The sequence below is a fragment of the Gracilinanus agilis genome, chromosome 1, assembly GCF_016433145.1.
Source record: "Gracilinanus agilis isolate LMUSP501 chromosome 1, AgileGrace, whole genome shotgun sequence".
In the NCBI taxonomy this organism is placed as follows: Eukaryota; Metazoa; Chordata; class Mammalia; order Didelphimorphia; family Didelphidae; genus Gracilinanus; species Gracilinanus agilis.
In genome coordinates, this window is record NC_058130.1 from 159,377,370 (window position 1) to 159,395,194 (window position 17,825).

The following is a 17,825-nucleotide window of genomic DNA, read 5'->3' on the forward strand; positions in this document are numbered from 1 at the left end:
CAAATGGGAGAAATGCTGAGAAGGTGTAATGGATGAAGCCCACAAGTGACTGGGGAGAACAGGGATGGAGAGGCTTGGGGGAAGAGAAGCTGGTCAGTGAGAGTGAAGATTTGGTCAAAATATTGGGTTGTGAACCTGAGTACCACAGAGAACGGTGATGCTATTGATAGAAATAGCAAATTTAGGAGATGGGAATGGTTTAGGAAGAAAAATAATGAGCATAGTTTTAGATGTTTGTAATAGCGTTGGCATGCAGGCAAAGATAACTAGCAGGCAGCTAGAAATATTGGAGACAGGCAGTTGTTGTGTGAGGATAAGGTAATCATAGCATAGACATGACTGCAGAATACATGGTAACCAGTCAGAGCACCAGGAGAGTACAGAAGGATGCCTGCTTTAGACCACTTGGCCAGAAGAATGAAATAGATGAGGGATTTAGAAAACAAATCACAAGCTTAGCAGGAACATGATGTATTAGTGAATGGGAGACTTTAACTGTCTAGACATTTTTTGGAATTCTTCTTAGCAAAACCAGAGCAGTTAGTAAATTCTTGACTTTCTCTGATACAAATCAATGTATTTTCTTCAAAAGGTAGAGGAAATGAAGAAGGAACTCTAATTCTAGACCTGATGCTAACAAAGAAGAAATTAAGTTCATGAAAGAGGAATAATGGGAACCTTGGAAAATAGCAAACACTCCACCTCAGAACACATGATAGAAAAAAGGAATGATGGGCATAATTGATTCCCTAACAATTGATTCACTGTACCTAAGGACAAAGTAAAAAGAGAACTAAAAGATCGATATCATTAGGGAATGAGGATTGATAAAAAATTTTTAAAAGCTAAAATTATTGGCAAACAGACCACAGCAATATGCTCAAAAATATTCATTACGGCCAAGTTGGATTTAAGCCAGGAATAATTTAGTAAAACAATTAGCATGGCAAATTGTATTAAGAACAAAAGAGGAAAATAATCACTTGATTAGAATATATATAAAAAGTTCTCAAATAAGAACACACTAAAAAGAATAGAAATTAAAGTGATGTACACTTAATATGCTCAAAAGCACTAATGAAAAACCAAGAGTTATATTATCTGTATTAGGAAAAACTAGAAACTTTCCCAGTAAAATTAGAAGTGAAGCATGGGGGGGGAATGGGAGAGGGAGGAAATGAGTATTTACATAATGTCTACTATGTACCAGGTATAATGCTAAGCATTTTACAAATATTATCTCATTTGATCATCACAGTAACTCAGGGCAAAGGGTGCTGCTATTATCTCTACTTTATGGTTGAGGGAAATAAGAGCACACAGAGAGTAAGTGACTCACTCAGGGTCACACAGTTTGTAAGTATTTTAGGAGAAATTTTAATTCATGTCTTCCTGACTCTAGAGCCAGAACTCTGTGCAAAGTCATCATTGTTGGTTGATATAGTATTAGAAATAGTCATTATAGCAGTAAGACAAGGAAAAAAATTCTTGGAAAAGAAGAGGCAAAAATCTTTTCTATTTGCAGATAACATGAGGATTTTCCTATGAAACCTTAGAGCAGTGATGGGCAAACTTTTTAAAGAGGGGGCCAAAGGAAAGGAAATGCTCATCTGTCCGTCTGTTTCTAAGGCAACTCTTTCAAAGTTTCTTTGTATTATATCCTACTCATTGTATTCGTCAGATTAGGAATAATGTCCCACAGAGCCAGATAGAACATTTCAATGGGCCTCATCTAGCCCATTACTGCCTTAGAGAATTAGCAAAAAAAAAAAAAAGTAACCATCATTATCTCTGAATTTTACTAAAAAGAACTAGGAAGGATGGATAGAAAGAGAAAATGCCATTTTAAGAGGCAACAAAATTCTCGTGGAACTCTGGGGTCTGATTGATGAGATAGCACTTTATCTTTCACCAGTTCCAACACTTGGATGCTAATTCCAGGCCATAGCCAAGCCATGGCACCATGAACATGCATACCCCTCACTGTACACTTTCCCCTCTTCCTCTCATAGGTACTGTCTTCCCCTTATTAGCATGCAAGTACTTTGTAGGGTCCATCTTGCTTGCTCCTATTTGTTTCTCTAGCTCTTCCAGAACAGTGTCCCTTAAATATGACTGTTTAATAAATGCATTTTCCATTCATTCACTGCATATCTGGATATTGATATAACTTGCATAATACAAATATGATTATGGAAAAATGCTTGTATAAGTAACAGTCATTCTAGAAAGTTTATGTATGGCCCTTGCTAAACAAAGATAGCAATAAGAAGTCCTATTTTTTTTAAAAGCCATACCAGTCAGTACTTTTAGGAAATAAATTGATGAAATGAGAGATTCTAGCAATAATTTCTATGGAAATGGCAAAAAAAAATGTCAAAAATATAAGGGGAAAATAATTTTTTAAAAAGAAAGGGAATATGGCATGACCATATTTCAAAATATAGCACAAAATAATAATTGATAAAAGCATCTGGTAAGAAATTAAAAATATAAAGATATATCAGTGGAACAGACTAAACCAGTGATGGGCAAACTTTAGCCCATGGGCTAGAAGTGGCCCCCTGAAATGTTCTATCTGACATTATTTCTAATCTGGTGAATACGAGTAGGATACAATACAATGAAACTTGGAAAGAGTTGCCTTAGAAACAGACTGACAGATGAGCATTTCCTTTCCTTTGGCCCTTCTTTAAAAAGTTTGCCTATCACTGGACTAGACACATAAAATTTGTAAGTAAACAATCATCAATGTAGCACATCAAAAGCTCAAGAATACAACCCATTGAGGAAGACACTCTATTCAACAAAAATGTTCAGGAAAATTAGATAAATTATTGGTAGGAAATAGGTTTAGGACAGTGACTTCTAACATATACCATAATGAATTCCAAATGAACAAACTATCTAGATATAACCAATTAAGTATTCACAACAAATATAGTTATTTAGTCTAGAAAAAAAATCTGAAGAATACAAGATTCTCACTTTCAAAACTGAAAAAGTAAAGAATTCTTAACCAGTTGTATTATAGATTACTATGGGAGATGAAGTAAATGATTTTGATAGAATAGAAAAAAAAGGCTTCTGCACAAATAAAATAAATCAAGCTAGAATAAGATAGTTTGAAAAAATTCACATTAAATATCTCTGAAAAAAATTCAACACAAAATCTATTAGGGAATTAATACAGATTCTAAGATTAAAAACATTCCCCAATAGATAAGTCACAAAAAGATATGAATAAGTAGTTTTAAAAACAAACAAAAACTATCAGATGTCTAAATATTGTTCTAAATAAAATTGTTAATAATGAGAGAAAGCAAATGAAAACAATGTAAGTATTACCTTATCCTGGTCAAAATGGCTGCTAAGCCTGATTGCTTAGAAGTTCCTCCTTTTTTAGTTAAATACAAAACAATTCCAACTAACCTCAGGTATCTCCTGTACCTTGGGAAGTAATGGATCCTCTCTCATTAAGACTTCAAGAAAAGATCTGTTATTGAAGACACTTTTGAAGAAGGAGCCCTATTAACATAGGGGCTGGTCAAGAATGCCTCTAAAGTCTTTGAAAAACTTGATTCTGTAATTCAATGTAATTAGTATTTGAGCTAGGTCCTAATGAATGGGATAGGATTCCAATAGTGATGATAAGGGAAAGAGCATTTCAAATTCATAGAGATCCTGAGACTGAAAAGTGTCATGTTTGTGAAAAAAGTAATTAGCCTTTTGAAGTCACAACATAGATATATATATAAAGGAATGATTAGACTGTAGAGAACCTTAAATATCAAGAGTACAGACTTCATTTAGCAGCCAATATGAAAAAATAATTGATAATTTTAGAGCAGTTAGGTCATGATCAGGTCACTAGCATTGGTATTTACATGAAGGATGAACTGAAGGTGGGAGACAAGTTTGGAGGGTATAAAAACGTCTCACTTAGCATCCTGAATTCACCCCCTTTCCATCATCACTGGTCTTCTAGAATCAGGGATGGTCTCTGGGTTGATCAGAGCTCTTAAGACCATTAAAAACTGTTTACTTTGGCAGTGTTGTTGTACAAATTGTTTTCCTGGTTCATTCTTCATCAGTTCATATGAGACTTCCCAGGTCTCTCTGAAGTCATCTATTTCCTCATTTCTTAGAACAAAAGAGTACTCCATTACATTCATATTTCAGTCTGTTCAATTATTCCCTAATTAATGGGTATCCCCTTAGTTTCCAGCTTTTTGCTACTATAAAAAGCTACAATAAACACTTTTGTATATAGAAGATCCTTTCCTCCTCATTTGATCTCGTTTAGGATAGAAGCCTAGCAGCATTAAAGATGGTTCAGAGGGCATGCACTGTTTAGCAGCTTTTTATGTATAATTCCAAACTGCTTTCCATAATGGTTGGACACACTCACGGCTCCATCAACAGGGTATTAATGCCCTGCAGTAGTCTTTTGTGAGGCAGCATGGGCCTGAATCAGAGCAATGGCAGAAGGAACAAAAGAAGAAGATGGATATAGGATATGACTAACTGAGAAACAGCAGAATATATGCCAACTAGCGCTTAAACATATGCATACTTTAGCTTAAAGTTAAATACATATAAACATTTTCTACCCCCAAAAAAATCCAATATACCTTTTAAAATAGCTGAAAAACCAAAGGAAACCTTTTATAGATGTATGTTATCTCTTGGCAAACTGAATCCAGTAAGATAATAAGTGGGCAATCTGGCTTGAATCCTTATTGTTACTTTTTATCTGAATAATTTATGTGTAGGGAACTACACTGATGGCCTAAGAAACAAGTAACTACAAAATGAATGCAGCACAAAGTCTACCATATTACGCGAGAGCCGAAGTCCTTGTCCTGAACTCTCCTCAGTAATATCCCATTTTCACAAGATGCTCCAAAATATGCATATTATAGCTACTCTCTAAAATGGAACATATCTTTAATAACACAGTAAACAGCAAGTAATTAGTCTCCCCCTCAGCCAGGAGGTTTAGGCTATATGAAATATAAGCTTGTTTTTCCTACAATCATAGATCACAGGATCTAGGCTGTCATGTTCTAGCAATAGGAACAAACAAAAAACAGGAAGAAATAGATAATCATCGAGTCATTTTCAGTTTAAATTCATTTGGCAAGAAAAAATTATTAACCCACAGAGAAGAAAATTCTATGATATTATTCTCAAAAGGCATTTATGTGCTTTCATTCCTCTCTCCATCCTCCCTAAAGCATGGTGGGTGCCACCAGGTTTGGGTAGTCACATAAAAGTTTCAGCAGTTCTTTGGACAGTTCGTCTTCAAACCACTAAAACTTTAAAGGGGAGCGAAATGGTTTGAATTTGAACCCTGATTCTTTGTGAGTCAGATGTTGCAGATTAAAAGAGGCCTGTGAGGCATAAATGGGAGATGGATTTCTTATGTGCATCTCTGGATAACTCCCACTTATCTTTCAGGTGTCACAAGCTTTAAATTGTATAGGAGATCTATGATCATAATACTGCAACTATTTTAAATGGATTCAGAGTGCAATGAGCGACTGCCAGGAGAAGTAAGCACTCCTCAGTCCCAAGGGAAACCCACATGAATGTTAATACATTAGTCACAGGGGGCCTCAAAGGAAGCTTGGAAACTGCCTGCTGTGCTGGAAAGCTTAATCAAATGAGCACTAAGCCAGAACAATGTAACTGATTGGTGTTGTCTAAATGATGGGACAGGAACATGAGGATCAATTGGGGGCAAAAGGAGAACAGAGAAAGGAAAAAGGAAAGAGGAGAGCTAGAAAACCTGACACTAGTTACTTACCACTGGAAATAATATTGCCAGCACTGAGAAAGGCTGTTACTGATATGATACAGATCATAAATACTTTTAAAAAAAATAAAGAAATTTACTTGCTTAATTAATTATATCTAACAGGAAGACTATCAGAGAAAAAATGAGAAAGCCATATAAATAGCAGATGAAATGCATTTCCCTGTCTAAAAGAAATTATGCAAAACCAAGGATAAAGTACCGTAGGTTTGAGTATTAGATAAAAATAATAGCTAAAAAGAGAAGCAGAAAAAGTATGAATGCTTCACTAAAAGTTGGAAATCTAAGTTGTTTAGCATGCCCTCAACCATGTATGTGTATATATACATATTTGTGTATATGGATCTATCATGTATATAATGTGTAAATAGAGAACACAGGAAAGGTAATAAGATGTGTAAAGAAAAAATGAGGCTATGAAGAAACACAATCTGAAGCCAGGTTGGGAAGGAACAGAGAAATTTTCAAAATGGGAGATGAGAGGCACTTGGAGACACATAGGTCTCCAAAAAAGAAAATCAGAAGAAGGAGGTTATTGAGAGACATTTGGACAAGAATGTGGCAAACTACCAATAGATAGAATAATTTACTTCACCACTTTTAGAATGCAGGTAGTGCCAAAATGAACTAATTGGTGACAATGCAGGCTTAGAGAAATGACGCTCCCTGTAGCTTTCAGAGTCATGTGGCAGTGGGCCAGGGTCACTTGTATTGCTGGAAACTGGATTAGATTCTGAAAAGAGTGAATTCTACCAGGCTTCTTAGATTTAAAAACAGAAATGGAATAAAATTGGTTAGAAGCAAGGGACTTTTCATTTATTAGGTACATAGCAGAAGGTGAAGTTACAAAGAGCAGATCTTTCCCCAATGGGAATTCTGGCAACAGCAGTGGACTGGAAAACAAGAGTATGTTCCTAAGAAGCAGTTTATTTTTTTCTCCTCATAGAAACGGCTATTATTAATAAGAATAAACTGTGCTCTGAGTGCAAAGAAAAAAACAGGTGTTTGCCAAGTCATAGGTCTACTGGAAATACAGGAATGTCAATCATAGAAAGAACTACCAGTAATAGAAAAAACTGTATGTGGTAGAGGCCATAGTCTCAAGCAACAACAAAGAGAAAGGAAATGGGCCCAAGAATTTTCCTACCTTGAATTTCTTTCTGTGAAGAAAGATGTTACAGTTCATTGACTGCTATCTTAAATGTCTCTAAATCAGATGTAATTTTTTTTCTCCATCAAAAGAGAATGGGTTTCTAAGAATTTAGGTTGAAAAAGTGCTCATCATGTGTCTCTAAACCAGGAAAGAACAGAGAATCACAGAATTGGAGGATAAAAAGAAACTTAAGTAAACTATCTGATTGGACCGAAGAATCCTCACTATAAAATATTCAACAAATAATTATCTACTCTCTATGTGAAGACCCCTAAGAAGAAGCCTGTCACCTCAAGACATCTCATTCCACTTTCTTTTTAAATGGCATGATTTTATTTTTATCTTTCAATATTTTATTTTTCCCAATTACATTTAAAAACAACTTTTAACAGTTTTCCAAAATTTTGAGTTCTGGATTTTCTCTTCCTTCTTTCCTTCCCTCCTCCCCTGTGAGATGGTGAACAATTTTATAGAGGATAGCTATCCTAATATATGTAAACATATGTGTGTATATATACATATCTATATATATATATGTGTGTGTGTGTGTATATATATATATATATATATGATCATAAAACATTTCCATTTTGGTCATGTTGTGGAAAAAGACACATATTAAAGAAAAAAAGAAACAGCCCATGAAGAAAATAAAATGAAAAATAGTATGCTTTGAGTTGCATTTGGACTCTATCAGTTCTTTCTCTGCTCATTCCACTTTTTGACAGTTACATAATTGTTAGAAAGTTTTCCTGACATCAGACCTAAATTTGTCTCTTTTCAACTTCTACACATTATGGCTCTTGAAAAACACAAATTATTTATATAGCTCCTATTAAGAGTATTTCTGCTTTAACAAAAATTTCAAGCGGTCTTCTCAAATGCAATCAAGAGATATTATATTGAATTATCCAAAGCAACGGGGTGGGGGTGGGGGGGAAGAGGGGATAGCAGAAACTAGAGCTGATCAAAACCAAAATAAACAGAATTGCTTTTAACTACATAATATTAACTGAAATGGAATATTGTACTGTACAAAGATTTAGTGATGAATACTAATTGGATGTAATGAATAACAGGATTCACCCAGTGAGGCTCAGAAGGTATGGGCACAGGGCTAATGAGGTTGACTGTTCAATTTGTTAATGGCTAGTTTACTACTCACCACATTTGGATTATATAATTACAGATGTGTTTATTCAGAAAAAGTATAGATGGTACCAGAAGAAAAATAATAGAAAAAAGCAAGTGGAATAGACCAAGAATGCAGAAGGTTTGTATGGGATATGACACAATTTAAGAGAACACTGAGGTATCTGAAAAGAAGGAAGGCATAGAATGAAGGAAAGGAGGGAGGGAGAAAGAAAAGAGGGGGGAAGGAAAGAAAGGAAGGAAGGAAGGGAGGGAGGAAAGCAGGGAAGGGGAAAAGGAAAGAGGGAGGAAGGAAGGAACGAAGGAAGGAAGGAAGGAAGGAAGGAAGGAAGGAAGGAAGGAAGGAAGGGAAAAAGGCAGGAAGAAAGGAAGTGAAACAGGAAGGGAGGGAGGAACAAATGAAAGCACCAATAACTAATAATTACTAACATACTTACTTTTCCATCTATGTTTTCATACTTAATTTATATACATGTTAAGGGCATTAGAGAAGAAAAGTCAGGTTTTTGCATATGATATTTCACAGCAGATTACATCTTTACCCTCCTACAATTTTATATTTTTACCCTACATACAAGTTGGAAAGATGGCTGACATACAAAATCATGTTGTGCTCAATGTTTTTCAACCACCAAAAAAGTATGAGATTCAAAAAAGGCATAACCTTAAAAAGTCTCATCCAACAAGGTGGCTCCCATGCATATGGCAGAAATATACAAGATTCAATAGCCATAAACCTTGTTTTGACAAGCCCTTTGTCATTTCAAAGGAAAGAAGACATAAAATTATTAAAGATACTTCCCATTATCAAGGATGTAATCCAGTACACAGTTCAAGTTGAAAAAGAGTAATTATCTATAAATAATGAGATCTTCTAAATAGTTTTGTGTGTTCACTCCCAGAACAGTGTTTAAGTCCTTAATATTTTTGTGTGCCATGGATCCCTTTGGCAGTCTGGCAAGGTTACAGAATCTTTCTAAGAGTATTTCTTTTAATTCATAACCAAAGGCAAAGCTAAATTCCTCAGAATTTATCTTTTAAAATTCATAACTTAAGGTAATGCTAATTCTAATTAGACAGTAAAAATATGTAATTTTTTTTCTTAAGCTCTCACAATCTGTCCACAGTCCATGGACCCCAGGAGGTTAAAAATCACCTACTGTAGGAACATCCTAAATGATATAATCACTCAGGCTGGCCCAGCTATGCAAAAAAAAAAAAAAAAAAAAGCAAAACCAGGTGGATAAAGAATAGTTATTATCCCAACTATGATATGTGGTTGAGTAGACAACCTAGAGAATTCATCCATCTAAGAGATACTGAAAATGGACCATGAGAGAAGGTGGGAATTGAATGCAGGGTAAAGAATCAACTAGACTCCCTTTGGGAAATGGCCAGAATTCTTTAAATGACACAAACTTTTCTGTGAAACAAAGGAAAATTCTTTTTTTAGCATCAACATTCTTCTAGTGGCCTTGTATAACTTGTTATTAGGCATGAAATAAGTAGTATCTCCAAAACAACTGAAGTTGAGAATAACCTGAATGGAGAAGAGAATTGTGGTCATGAATGGGCAAAGCACATCACAAATAAATTATATATAAGGTGCACAAGAGTTATCATCAAAGGAATTTATAATCAAAAAAGCAGATAGGCTAGTTATGTGGCCAGCATGAGAGATAAAATGGAGCTTTGTGCTTCACAGGAATCTTTTCAGTATCAAGAGAACTTGAAAAAGGGCCCTAGGACACTAGGTAGCTCCGGCCCTTCAACATGGTAAAATTTTCAGGAAGACAAGAGTCCTACCTCTGAGGATAAAATGAAACAATATTTATAAAGTATTCTGCAAACTTAAAACACTACATAAAAGCTAGATGTTACTATTATTATTTAGTTGATGTTTAAAAATTCTAGACAGCCAATGTGTTTTCTTTATCAATGCCATCTTACTGTATAAAGATCCCAATTTAAGAATGAGTGCTGAAAGAAGAGTCCTTAAAAACAAGAGATCTACATTTTAAACCATAGGTTTTTTTTTTACTAATTGTATAACTTTGGATGGAATCTTTGAGTTGCAATGGATGACCTCAGAGATCCCCTAATTCAACCCTCTCATTTTGCCACTGAAGAAAATAAAACCACAATACATGCAGTAATATGGTCAAAATCAGAGAGAGTAACAAACTGAGGACAAAGGACCTAGGTTTTCTTATTTCTAGTCTAACAACTCTTACTTAACCTATATGAAGCTTAGTTTCTTCATCTTCATTCTTTCATCACAGCTCTCAAATTCTCTGATTCTAGAATTTTCAGTTTCCACAATTCAAAAATGGCCTTTTTTGCTTCTTCCATGAATTTAAGAATTAAGGTTGATTCTAATATGTAGAGATAAAGGTTTTGCCAGGCCCAATAACAAAATCAGAAAAGGGCTACAGCAAATCAGAAGAGAGAATGCCAAAGTTAGAGATTGACCTCATTGAAGTCATAGGCCAGGGGAAAAAAAGTTAGGGACTCACTACTGAATCCTTCATAGCCAGATATTAAAAGTGTCCCAGTAAAAAAATAATAATGTCTTCAGTCTGTTAAAGGATTAAGTACCAACTTTTAAAATAGCTCCTCAGAATTTTACATAATTCCTAATCCCATGCCAAACAAAGGTCTTTTACCTTCTGGCATTTGACTCAATAACAAAGAATGAGATTTCCCTCCCGGAATATAACAAATAAGAGAGGCAATATGGTATGGTAAAATGAGTCTGTCTCAAAGTCAGGATGATCAGAGCTCTAGGTTCAAATCCTGCTTCTGTCCCACTTTGGCTAAGGGACTCTGGGAAAACCATTGCTAATTAAGCATCAGAGACACAAGTCTTCCATCTCTATTTCTAGTATTTCCTAGAACTGTCCGCTCTCAAGGAGCCCGCCTTCTAACAGGAGAGACAACATACAAGAAAGGTTTAATTTAAAGTCAGATGGGAAAGTTCCATTAGAAATAAAGCAGATGATAATATGCCTTAGTTAATGTAATTTTAACTTATAAAATAACATCAGTTTCTGATGTTGAACCATTTGACAGTGCAAGGGACATTGCTAAGGACTATCTTTTGTGGGGGTCTCAATAGATGGTGGCTGAAGTATCTTCAGCAACAGCTGCCAGGCTGTTCTTCATAAAGGCTGCTTCCCAGGATGATGCCTAAGAGTAGTGGGCTGAAATTATTACCATTCCCAAGGCTCTTGAGTTCATGGTGATGGGTAGTCTTCATTAGAATGTGAGGGAAGATGGTGGCCAAGATGATGGTTGGGGGGATAGTCTGCCTTGCCTTGCAGCATGGTACATGCTGCCTCCTCCTGTTTCTCCATTGAGAATGCTTTGTTATTTCAGTTAGGCTGGTTTGTTTGCCATTTATGTGGCAGTTGGTTGGAGAATGCACTCTGAAAACTTTCTGATACTATCAGTTGTAAAACAGTTACTGATCTCCTTTGGTATAATTGCCCAATCTCCATTCTCTTAGTAGTAATAGTTCACCAAATCAATAATATCATGGGTTCTGACCATATTCCTAACCCTCAAAAAAAAAGGGGGGGGGCACAGATGTAGTGCCTGGACTTTGGATTTCATTTGGGAAATTCCTGAGAAGACTTTTTATATTAAAAATTAGCATCTTAACAGCAAGTTAATCATATTCTAGAATGACCTGGAACCTTAAAAGATTATGACTCAAGGTCATAGAGTATAGATAGTATCTGGGATAAACCTGAATTCAGATCTCTATTTCTATATACCACACCAATCAAAACCCCCCAAATCCACTGTCAAACCAAGTACCAAATATTTAATAAGCTCCTGAATTTTACTGCTGTCATTCAGTCTGACTTTCCAATCAGGAAAAGGTGACAGGAAATTTATTTTGAGAGGAAGGCTGGGAGTATTTATCTCCCTCTACTAAGCAGCATAATTTTCTTCTCAAAAAAAAAAAGGCAATGGAAGGGGTGCATAATATAAAAAACTCTGAATAACTAAAAGGAGAAAAAACATCAGTCTATTGTTATTATTTTAACTTGTCACCAAAACAAAACAGATCCTTAATTCTGTAACATGTCCAATTAGCAGAAGGCAAATAGCATTCTGATTGCCAAGTTAATGGGCTCACTTTGATATTTTTAATTTTCTACAGAAAACCACTCATTAGTATTAAGCTTTTTAATTTCTTCCAAACTGTGTTCATATTTACTGTTTCATTCCAGTCTTAAGAAACAGGTTGAGCATAGTAATATGTCAACCTCATTTGGAGATTTCTCACTGGTTAACATTTCTGCTAAAAAGTTTAATATTTTTCAAGTATAAGACCCAAGAGAAGGTTAAATGGAAGGAGTATTTTAGGTTAACTTCATCACACAAAGTAATTCTTGTTGTCATTTTCAAAAAATAAATACAGAAGCAGGCAAAGCAGGTAAATTAATCATCAAATGAGAAAAATGACTCGATACAAGGAAATACATTGAAAATATCACTGATTTGGTAAAAATGCCTAACTTTCAAGTCCACCATTCTAGTCACTGCATCATGAGCAGAATGTTTGCTGAACTGAATCGAGACAGACTACTATTATTCTACTGCCCATAAGGTCAAGTGATTTGAATTCTTTCCAGTGGTGAACATGGAAGCTTTCTGTTTATCCAGGTACTCATCATCCTCTGAAATTGGTGGCATGTATGTTGCAAGTGTAGGCTGGGGTGCGGCTGTCTTTTCCTACTTTTATCATTCAGCAGGGCATTTGTATACTCTAAATTTGCCAAGACACATTGAGAGGGAAGGGAGTGGTGTAAATTGGGTCTTGGAGAGCGAATCACAATTATCCAACAACTCAAATGCAGCAGCTCTTGGAGCAAGGCCAAGACCTACCCTACATCCCAAAGAAATTATCTACTGATTTCCAGTTTGCCAGAGGGCAGAAAAACTAGCTCAATTAAAACCTATACAGTATCACTGTTAACTCCCCAGCACTAAGACAGAGATTTGCAGAAGATAATGAACAGGAAAAACAGAGTGCTAGAGTCAGCAAAAATGGCATCATCCTAATTTTCAAATCCACTAAAGAAAGTAAGTTGGGAAGTCAAGCATAGTAAGAGAAAGAAAAGGCAGTAAAATCAGTTAACAAAAGACAAGTGGCAAAGGAGCACTTCTTCAATGAAATGTCTTTATTGCTAGAAGTCTAACACTATACTCTCTCTTTTGTGAAAGATATTTTGCTAAGAGGCAATCTTATCTAAGATGAAGTTAAATGCTAACCCCTTTAACTCCAAACCCCAAAAAGGTACTTTTAAGATTCATTTAGCTGGGCATGGTGGGGCATGCCTATAATCCTGACTACTGAGAAGGCAGAGGTCACTGGATTGCTTGAGCTGAGGAGTTCTGAGCTGCAGTAGATCAACCCAAGGCAATGTCTGCAACAAGTCAAATGCCAATATGGCAGACCCCAAGACTGTCTAAGGTTGGGGCAAATCAGACCGTATTGGAAATGGAGCAGACCAAAGCTTCTGTCCATGTTAATTGGCAGTGGAATTGGAAACAGAGGTGGCCACAGCATTTTTAACCTGGGGGAGATAAAGAGACTCAGTCTTCCCCACTCAAAAAAAAAATTAAGCCCAAAACAGTGGGGCAGCTGATTCCTGAATTACACATGTAGCATCATAAGAGAGGAAAGCAGTTATAAGCTGGAAATTCAAACCAAGCTAGTTTTTACCACTGATGTCAATAGCACTAATTTAGATAGGCAGTAAATTAATCATTCATGACTCTCTCTGGGTGCACCCAAATTTTTTCAACCTCCTCAAAATGTGCCACTTAGAAATGAATACAATACTCCCAAAAGATAAAAAAAACAACAAGAAAATAAGAAAGCCTTATATAAAAAAAATAACAAGATGAAGTTGGTGGGACCAGAAAAATAACATATACACATTAGCTACAACATACATGGAAAGAACAACTGAATAATTATAACAGTGCCACAAAAACAGAAAGGTAAAGCCTGGGTCCAAACAGGAGATAAGGAAAGTCACCTCCATCTGTTTATAGGCATGAGGGAGGGAGTGCAGACCAGAGGTATGGAATATTTCACAACTAGCATTTTTGAAATATATTATTTAGTTTTTTTTGACCTTTCACATTTTAACTTTTTATCCTAAGAGATGGGTATCCTTGAGAAAGGGCAGGTATATGATAATAAAGGGAAATGCAAATAATGTAAAAATAACAGATATCGATAATTGTTTTCTAAAAGGCAAGTGCTCTAATATTTAATTCCATATATGGACTATAAGTGAATCCAACAGAAGCTGAATGGGAATACTAATAAAGAAGGCAGTTAAGGGAAAGGGATAGCTGTCTAACACGTTTAAAAGCCAAAAGATACAAATAGTTGAACTGTCTAAACCACAATGATACAGACTTTTCTAAGGAAAGACTTGCTCTCTAGTAAAACAAGCTGTCCTGCTCTCTGGGAAATTAATCCCCATAGCTGAATTAGCCTTAAATATTAACTTACAAATCAAAGCTATTTAAATTCAGAGGCAATAAGGTATAGCAAAAAGCCTGGGAGTCCAAAAATCTGGGTTGGAAAGCCAATTCTAATTAGCTATGTGCACGGCTTTGAGCCTCCATGCCCTCAATTTTAAAGACGACTAGATGGATTGCTAAGGGCCTTTCCAACACATCGCTCTCCGAGGAGGGGTGGGGAGACCAGCAACAGTCTCCTGCAGATGGGGGGTTTGTGCTGAGTCTTAAAAGAAGCTGAGAATGCAGAAGGCAGATGAGGAGGGAAAGTATTCTACCAATGGGAGTCAGTTACAGAAAAGGTATAGTGTTGGAAAATAGTGGGCCATGATTAACAAAAAGTAGTTCAATGTTACTAGATCTCAAAATATGTGAAAAGGAGTTAAAAAAAAAAAAAACAAACATAAAGCTGGAAGTGTAGGAAAGTGGTAGGTTATGAAAAGCTTTAAATGCCAAAGGGAGGGCTTTCTATTTGATGCTGAAGGCACCTTGACCAAGTCATTTCCTCACTGAGCTTCAATTTCTTCATATATAACCAGTGTGCAGTGTGGTATAGTGAATAGAACCCCAGCCTCAGAAACAGGAAGACTAGGGATCAAATCCTGCCTCTGAAACTGGCTGCATGACATTGAGCAACTCACTTAACTTTTCAGTGTCACCAGGCAACTGCCTGTACAATGGCAGAAAGAGTTTACTATATTACTATATTTAATATATATGTATATATATACACACACACATATATACATGCTATTTTTGCAATATTAACAAAATAACAGACATAGTTTAAAAAATGACAGCAAAAAATAAAACCCATAAGGATGAACCAGATGATGCCTAAGGTTCTTTCCAGTAAATCACATCGGGATGGAACAAGCTGGGGAATGCTCTGGTTTCCAGAGTTAATCCACCCTTGCTTAATTTTTAGGTGGACAAACAGGAACTGCCTCCATACATTTAAAACCTAAGCATACTGTTTATTTAGTTCTTTTCCCTCAACTCTCCCCCCCATTCTGAGCTCTCACCTTCAAGTTCTTAACATTTCTTTCTACCTAGTACAGACAACAGCATCATTTAAAAAGAATCAAATTTCACTGTAATAGACATTAATACACATGAAAAGTAGAGTAATGGGAATTTGATTTCTAAGGCAGGTGACGGGTCAGAGATTCAATTTTCCCCTTATATGTATGGGTGGTCTATTTAAAACACGGCTCCATTTGCAACCACAGTTTGTGAATGGGTGTGTTTTAAATTGACCACTCAGCATAATGCAATAAGACTAATCGATTGAAACATATGAAAAGACTGGAGGTCAGAAATATTCAGCAGTAATATTTGTCATACTGTTGCTAAGTTGTATATTACTTAAACGTTCAAGTCAAAAAACCTTTAATAAAATCTAGATGAAACTACAGTTTAACTTTGAGGGCAGAAGGCATATACTATAGATAAGCTTGAGGAGAAGCTTCTTAGAACATTAACAGTTAATTTTTACTTTAGGAATTTGACATTTAAAGATTTGTTTAAAAGGAATATTCTTGTTTTTCTTTTAAAAAGATATTGTAACTCTTTACTTTCTTACAGTTAGATTGTTCTACTTTTTATAATGGAGAACATTTTTAATAAATATCTTCCCTTCCCCCCCAAGCTCTATTTTACCATTTTATCTCTGCTCTTTTGAATGTGTCAAAGTATTCATATAAAAGCTGTGAGTACTATCTAAATTTCAAGAGTATCCGGAAGCCCCACTGTCCATCACAACTTCACTTCTGCCAAAAATAAGGTGGTAACTTGGCTCCACTATTAACAATGAATAAAAAAGACAACCCTAAATGTTTTCAATGTAAGGAGCTGATGACAGTTTATTACTGAAAAAGCTAACCTCTGTCCTCTGAATAAGTGGCAAAGCATCCTTCTGGGAAACTGCTTACCTAAGTACATTACATCTTCCTGCAGACTGATGCAAACAGATTCTCTTGAGAAACAGTTAAATTCATGAGGTTACCAACAGCATAGATATATATGACACTTACTAGCTATGTATTTGTAGAAAATACTAGCAGTCACTAAACTAAGACATCAGAAATCGCCTAGAAAACACAGGAATCCCTTTGGGATCTTTGTTTGCTGACACCAATGACTAAGTCTCCTCTCCTGCTTAGAAAGCTCCTAAAGAGTTAAAGGTACTTACGGTTTTCCCCCTGGGATTCCTGCTAGATTTGGAGGGATTGTAGGTACTCTCATGTGAGGAGGGGGATCAAAACCAACCTGAACAAAAGGAGAAAAAGAAAGAAAAAAAAGAACATGTCAGACTTCAGGAAGAATTGGATACAGCAGGTGACAAGATAATAATTTTGACAACTTTTATATTTCTTTAAAAGGAAAGAAGTACATGCACATTTATTATATGTCAAGCACTGTGCTAAGCATTTTGCAAATATTATCTCATTTAATCCTCACAAAAACCCTGGGAGATATTATTATTATCCCCCAAAGTATATTTGAGGAAACTGAGGCACATATGTCTTGCCCAGGGTCACATAGCTAGCAAGTGTCTAAGGATGGAGTGGAACTTAGGTCTTTCCGATTCCAGAGCTATGCATGCATACAGAGGACAACGTAAGATTTTTATTGATATTTGCTCATGATTTTTTCCCCCAACCCACTATGAAAATATGCCAGAGAATACTGGCATTTCTTAAGTGTTTTTTACAAGTCCGCCCACAGAGGCAATATAATTCCCCAAACACCACAGGCAACACAGTTATTTTGAAGAAAACAACAACAACCAAAAAAACCCCTGTGTTTAAAATGAGAAGCAACTTAGCACACCATTCTTTGAGGCTTTACAATGCTCCATTTATCTGCCCTCTCTCCCACAAATGATATGAACAAAAAGATGGACCCAAACCCAACCCAAGGCCTGTTAACATCTGAGAGATTGCCTACTTTGTGAATTATTTATGCTCAATTTTTAATCCCTGCCTCCATTCCCTGTTAACAAACATGTTTCCTGGGCCAGCATTCCCTACCACTACTACCAGAGTATACCCATGTAATACACATTTATTTTAAAAATCATCAAATTACAATCAAGCATTTCATCCGCCAGAGACCAGGGAGAGATGAGTTAGTGCTACATAC

At 35.9% G+C, this 17,825-nt stretch overlaps 1 protein-coding gene across 9 annotated transcripts in view; it reads right to left on the minus strand.

Annotated features, from left to right (window-relative positions):
* Nucleotides 1-17,825, minus strand: part of TLE1 (TLE family member 1, transcriptional corepressor) — a 116,425-nt gene that overhangs the window by 17,066 nt on the left and 81,534 nt on the right. For 7 of the 9 annotated variants that reach the window (XM_044658441.1, XM_044658403.1, XM_044658425.1 and 4 more), the window contains one exon: nt 16,873-16,949. In XM_044658441.1, coding sequence (XP_044514376.1) covers nt 16,873-16,949 — 77 coding nt within the window. Of the gene's footprint in view, nt 1-16,872; nt 16,961-17,825 lie in introns of all 9 variants that reach the window. The other 2 variants (XM_044658433.1, XM_044658417.1) reach the window with 1 other exon arrangement.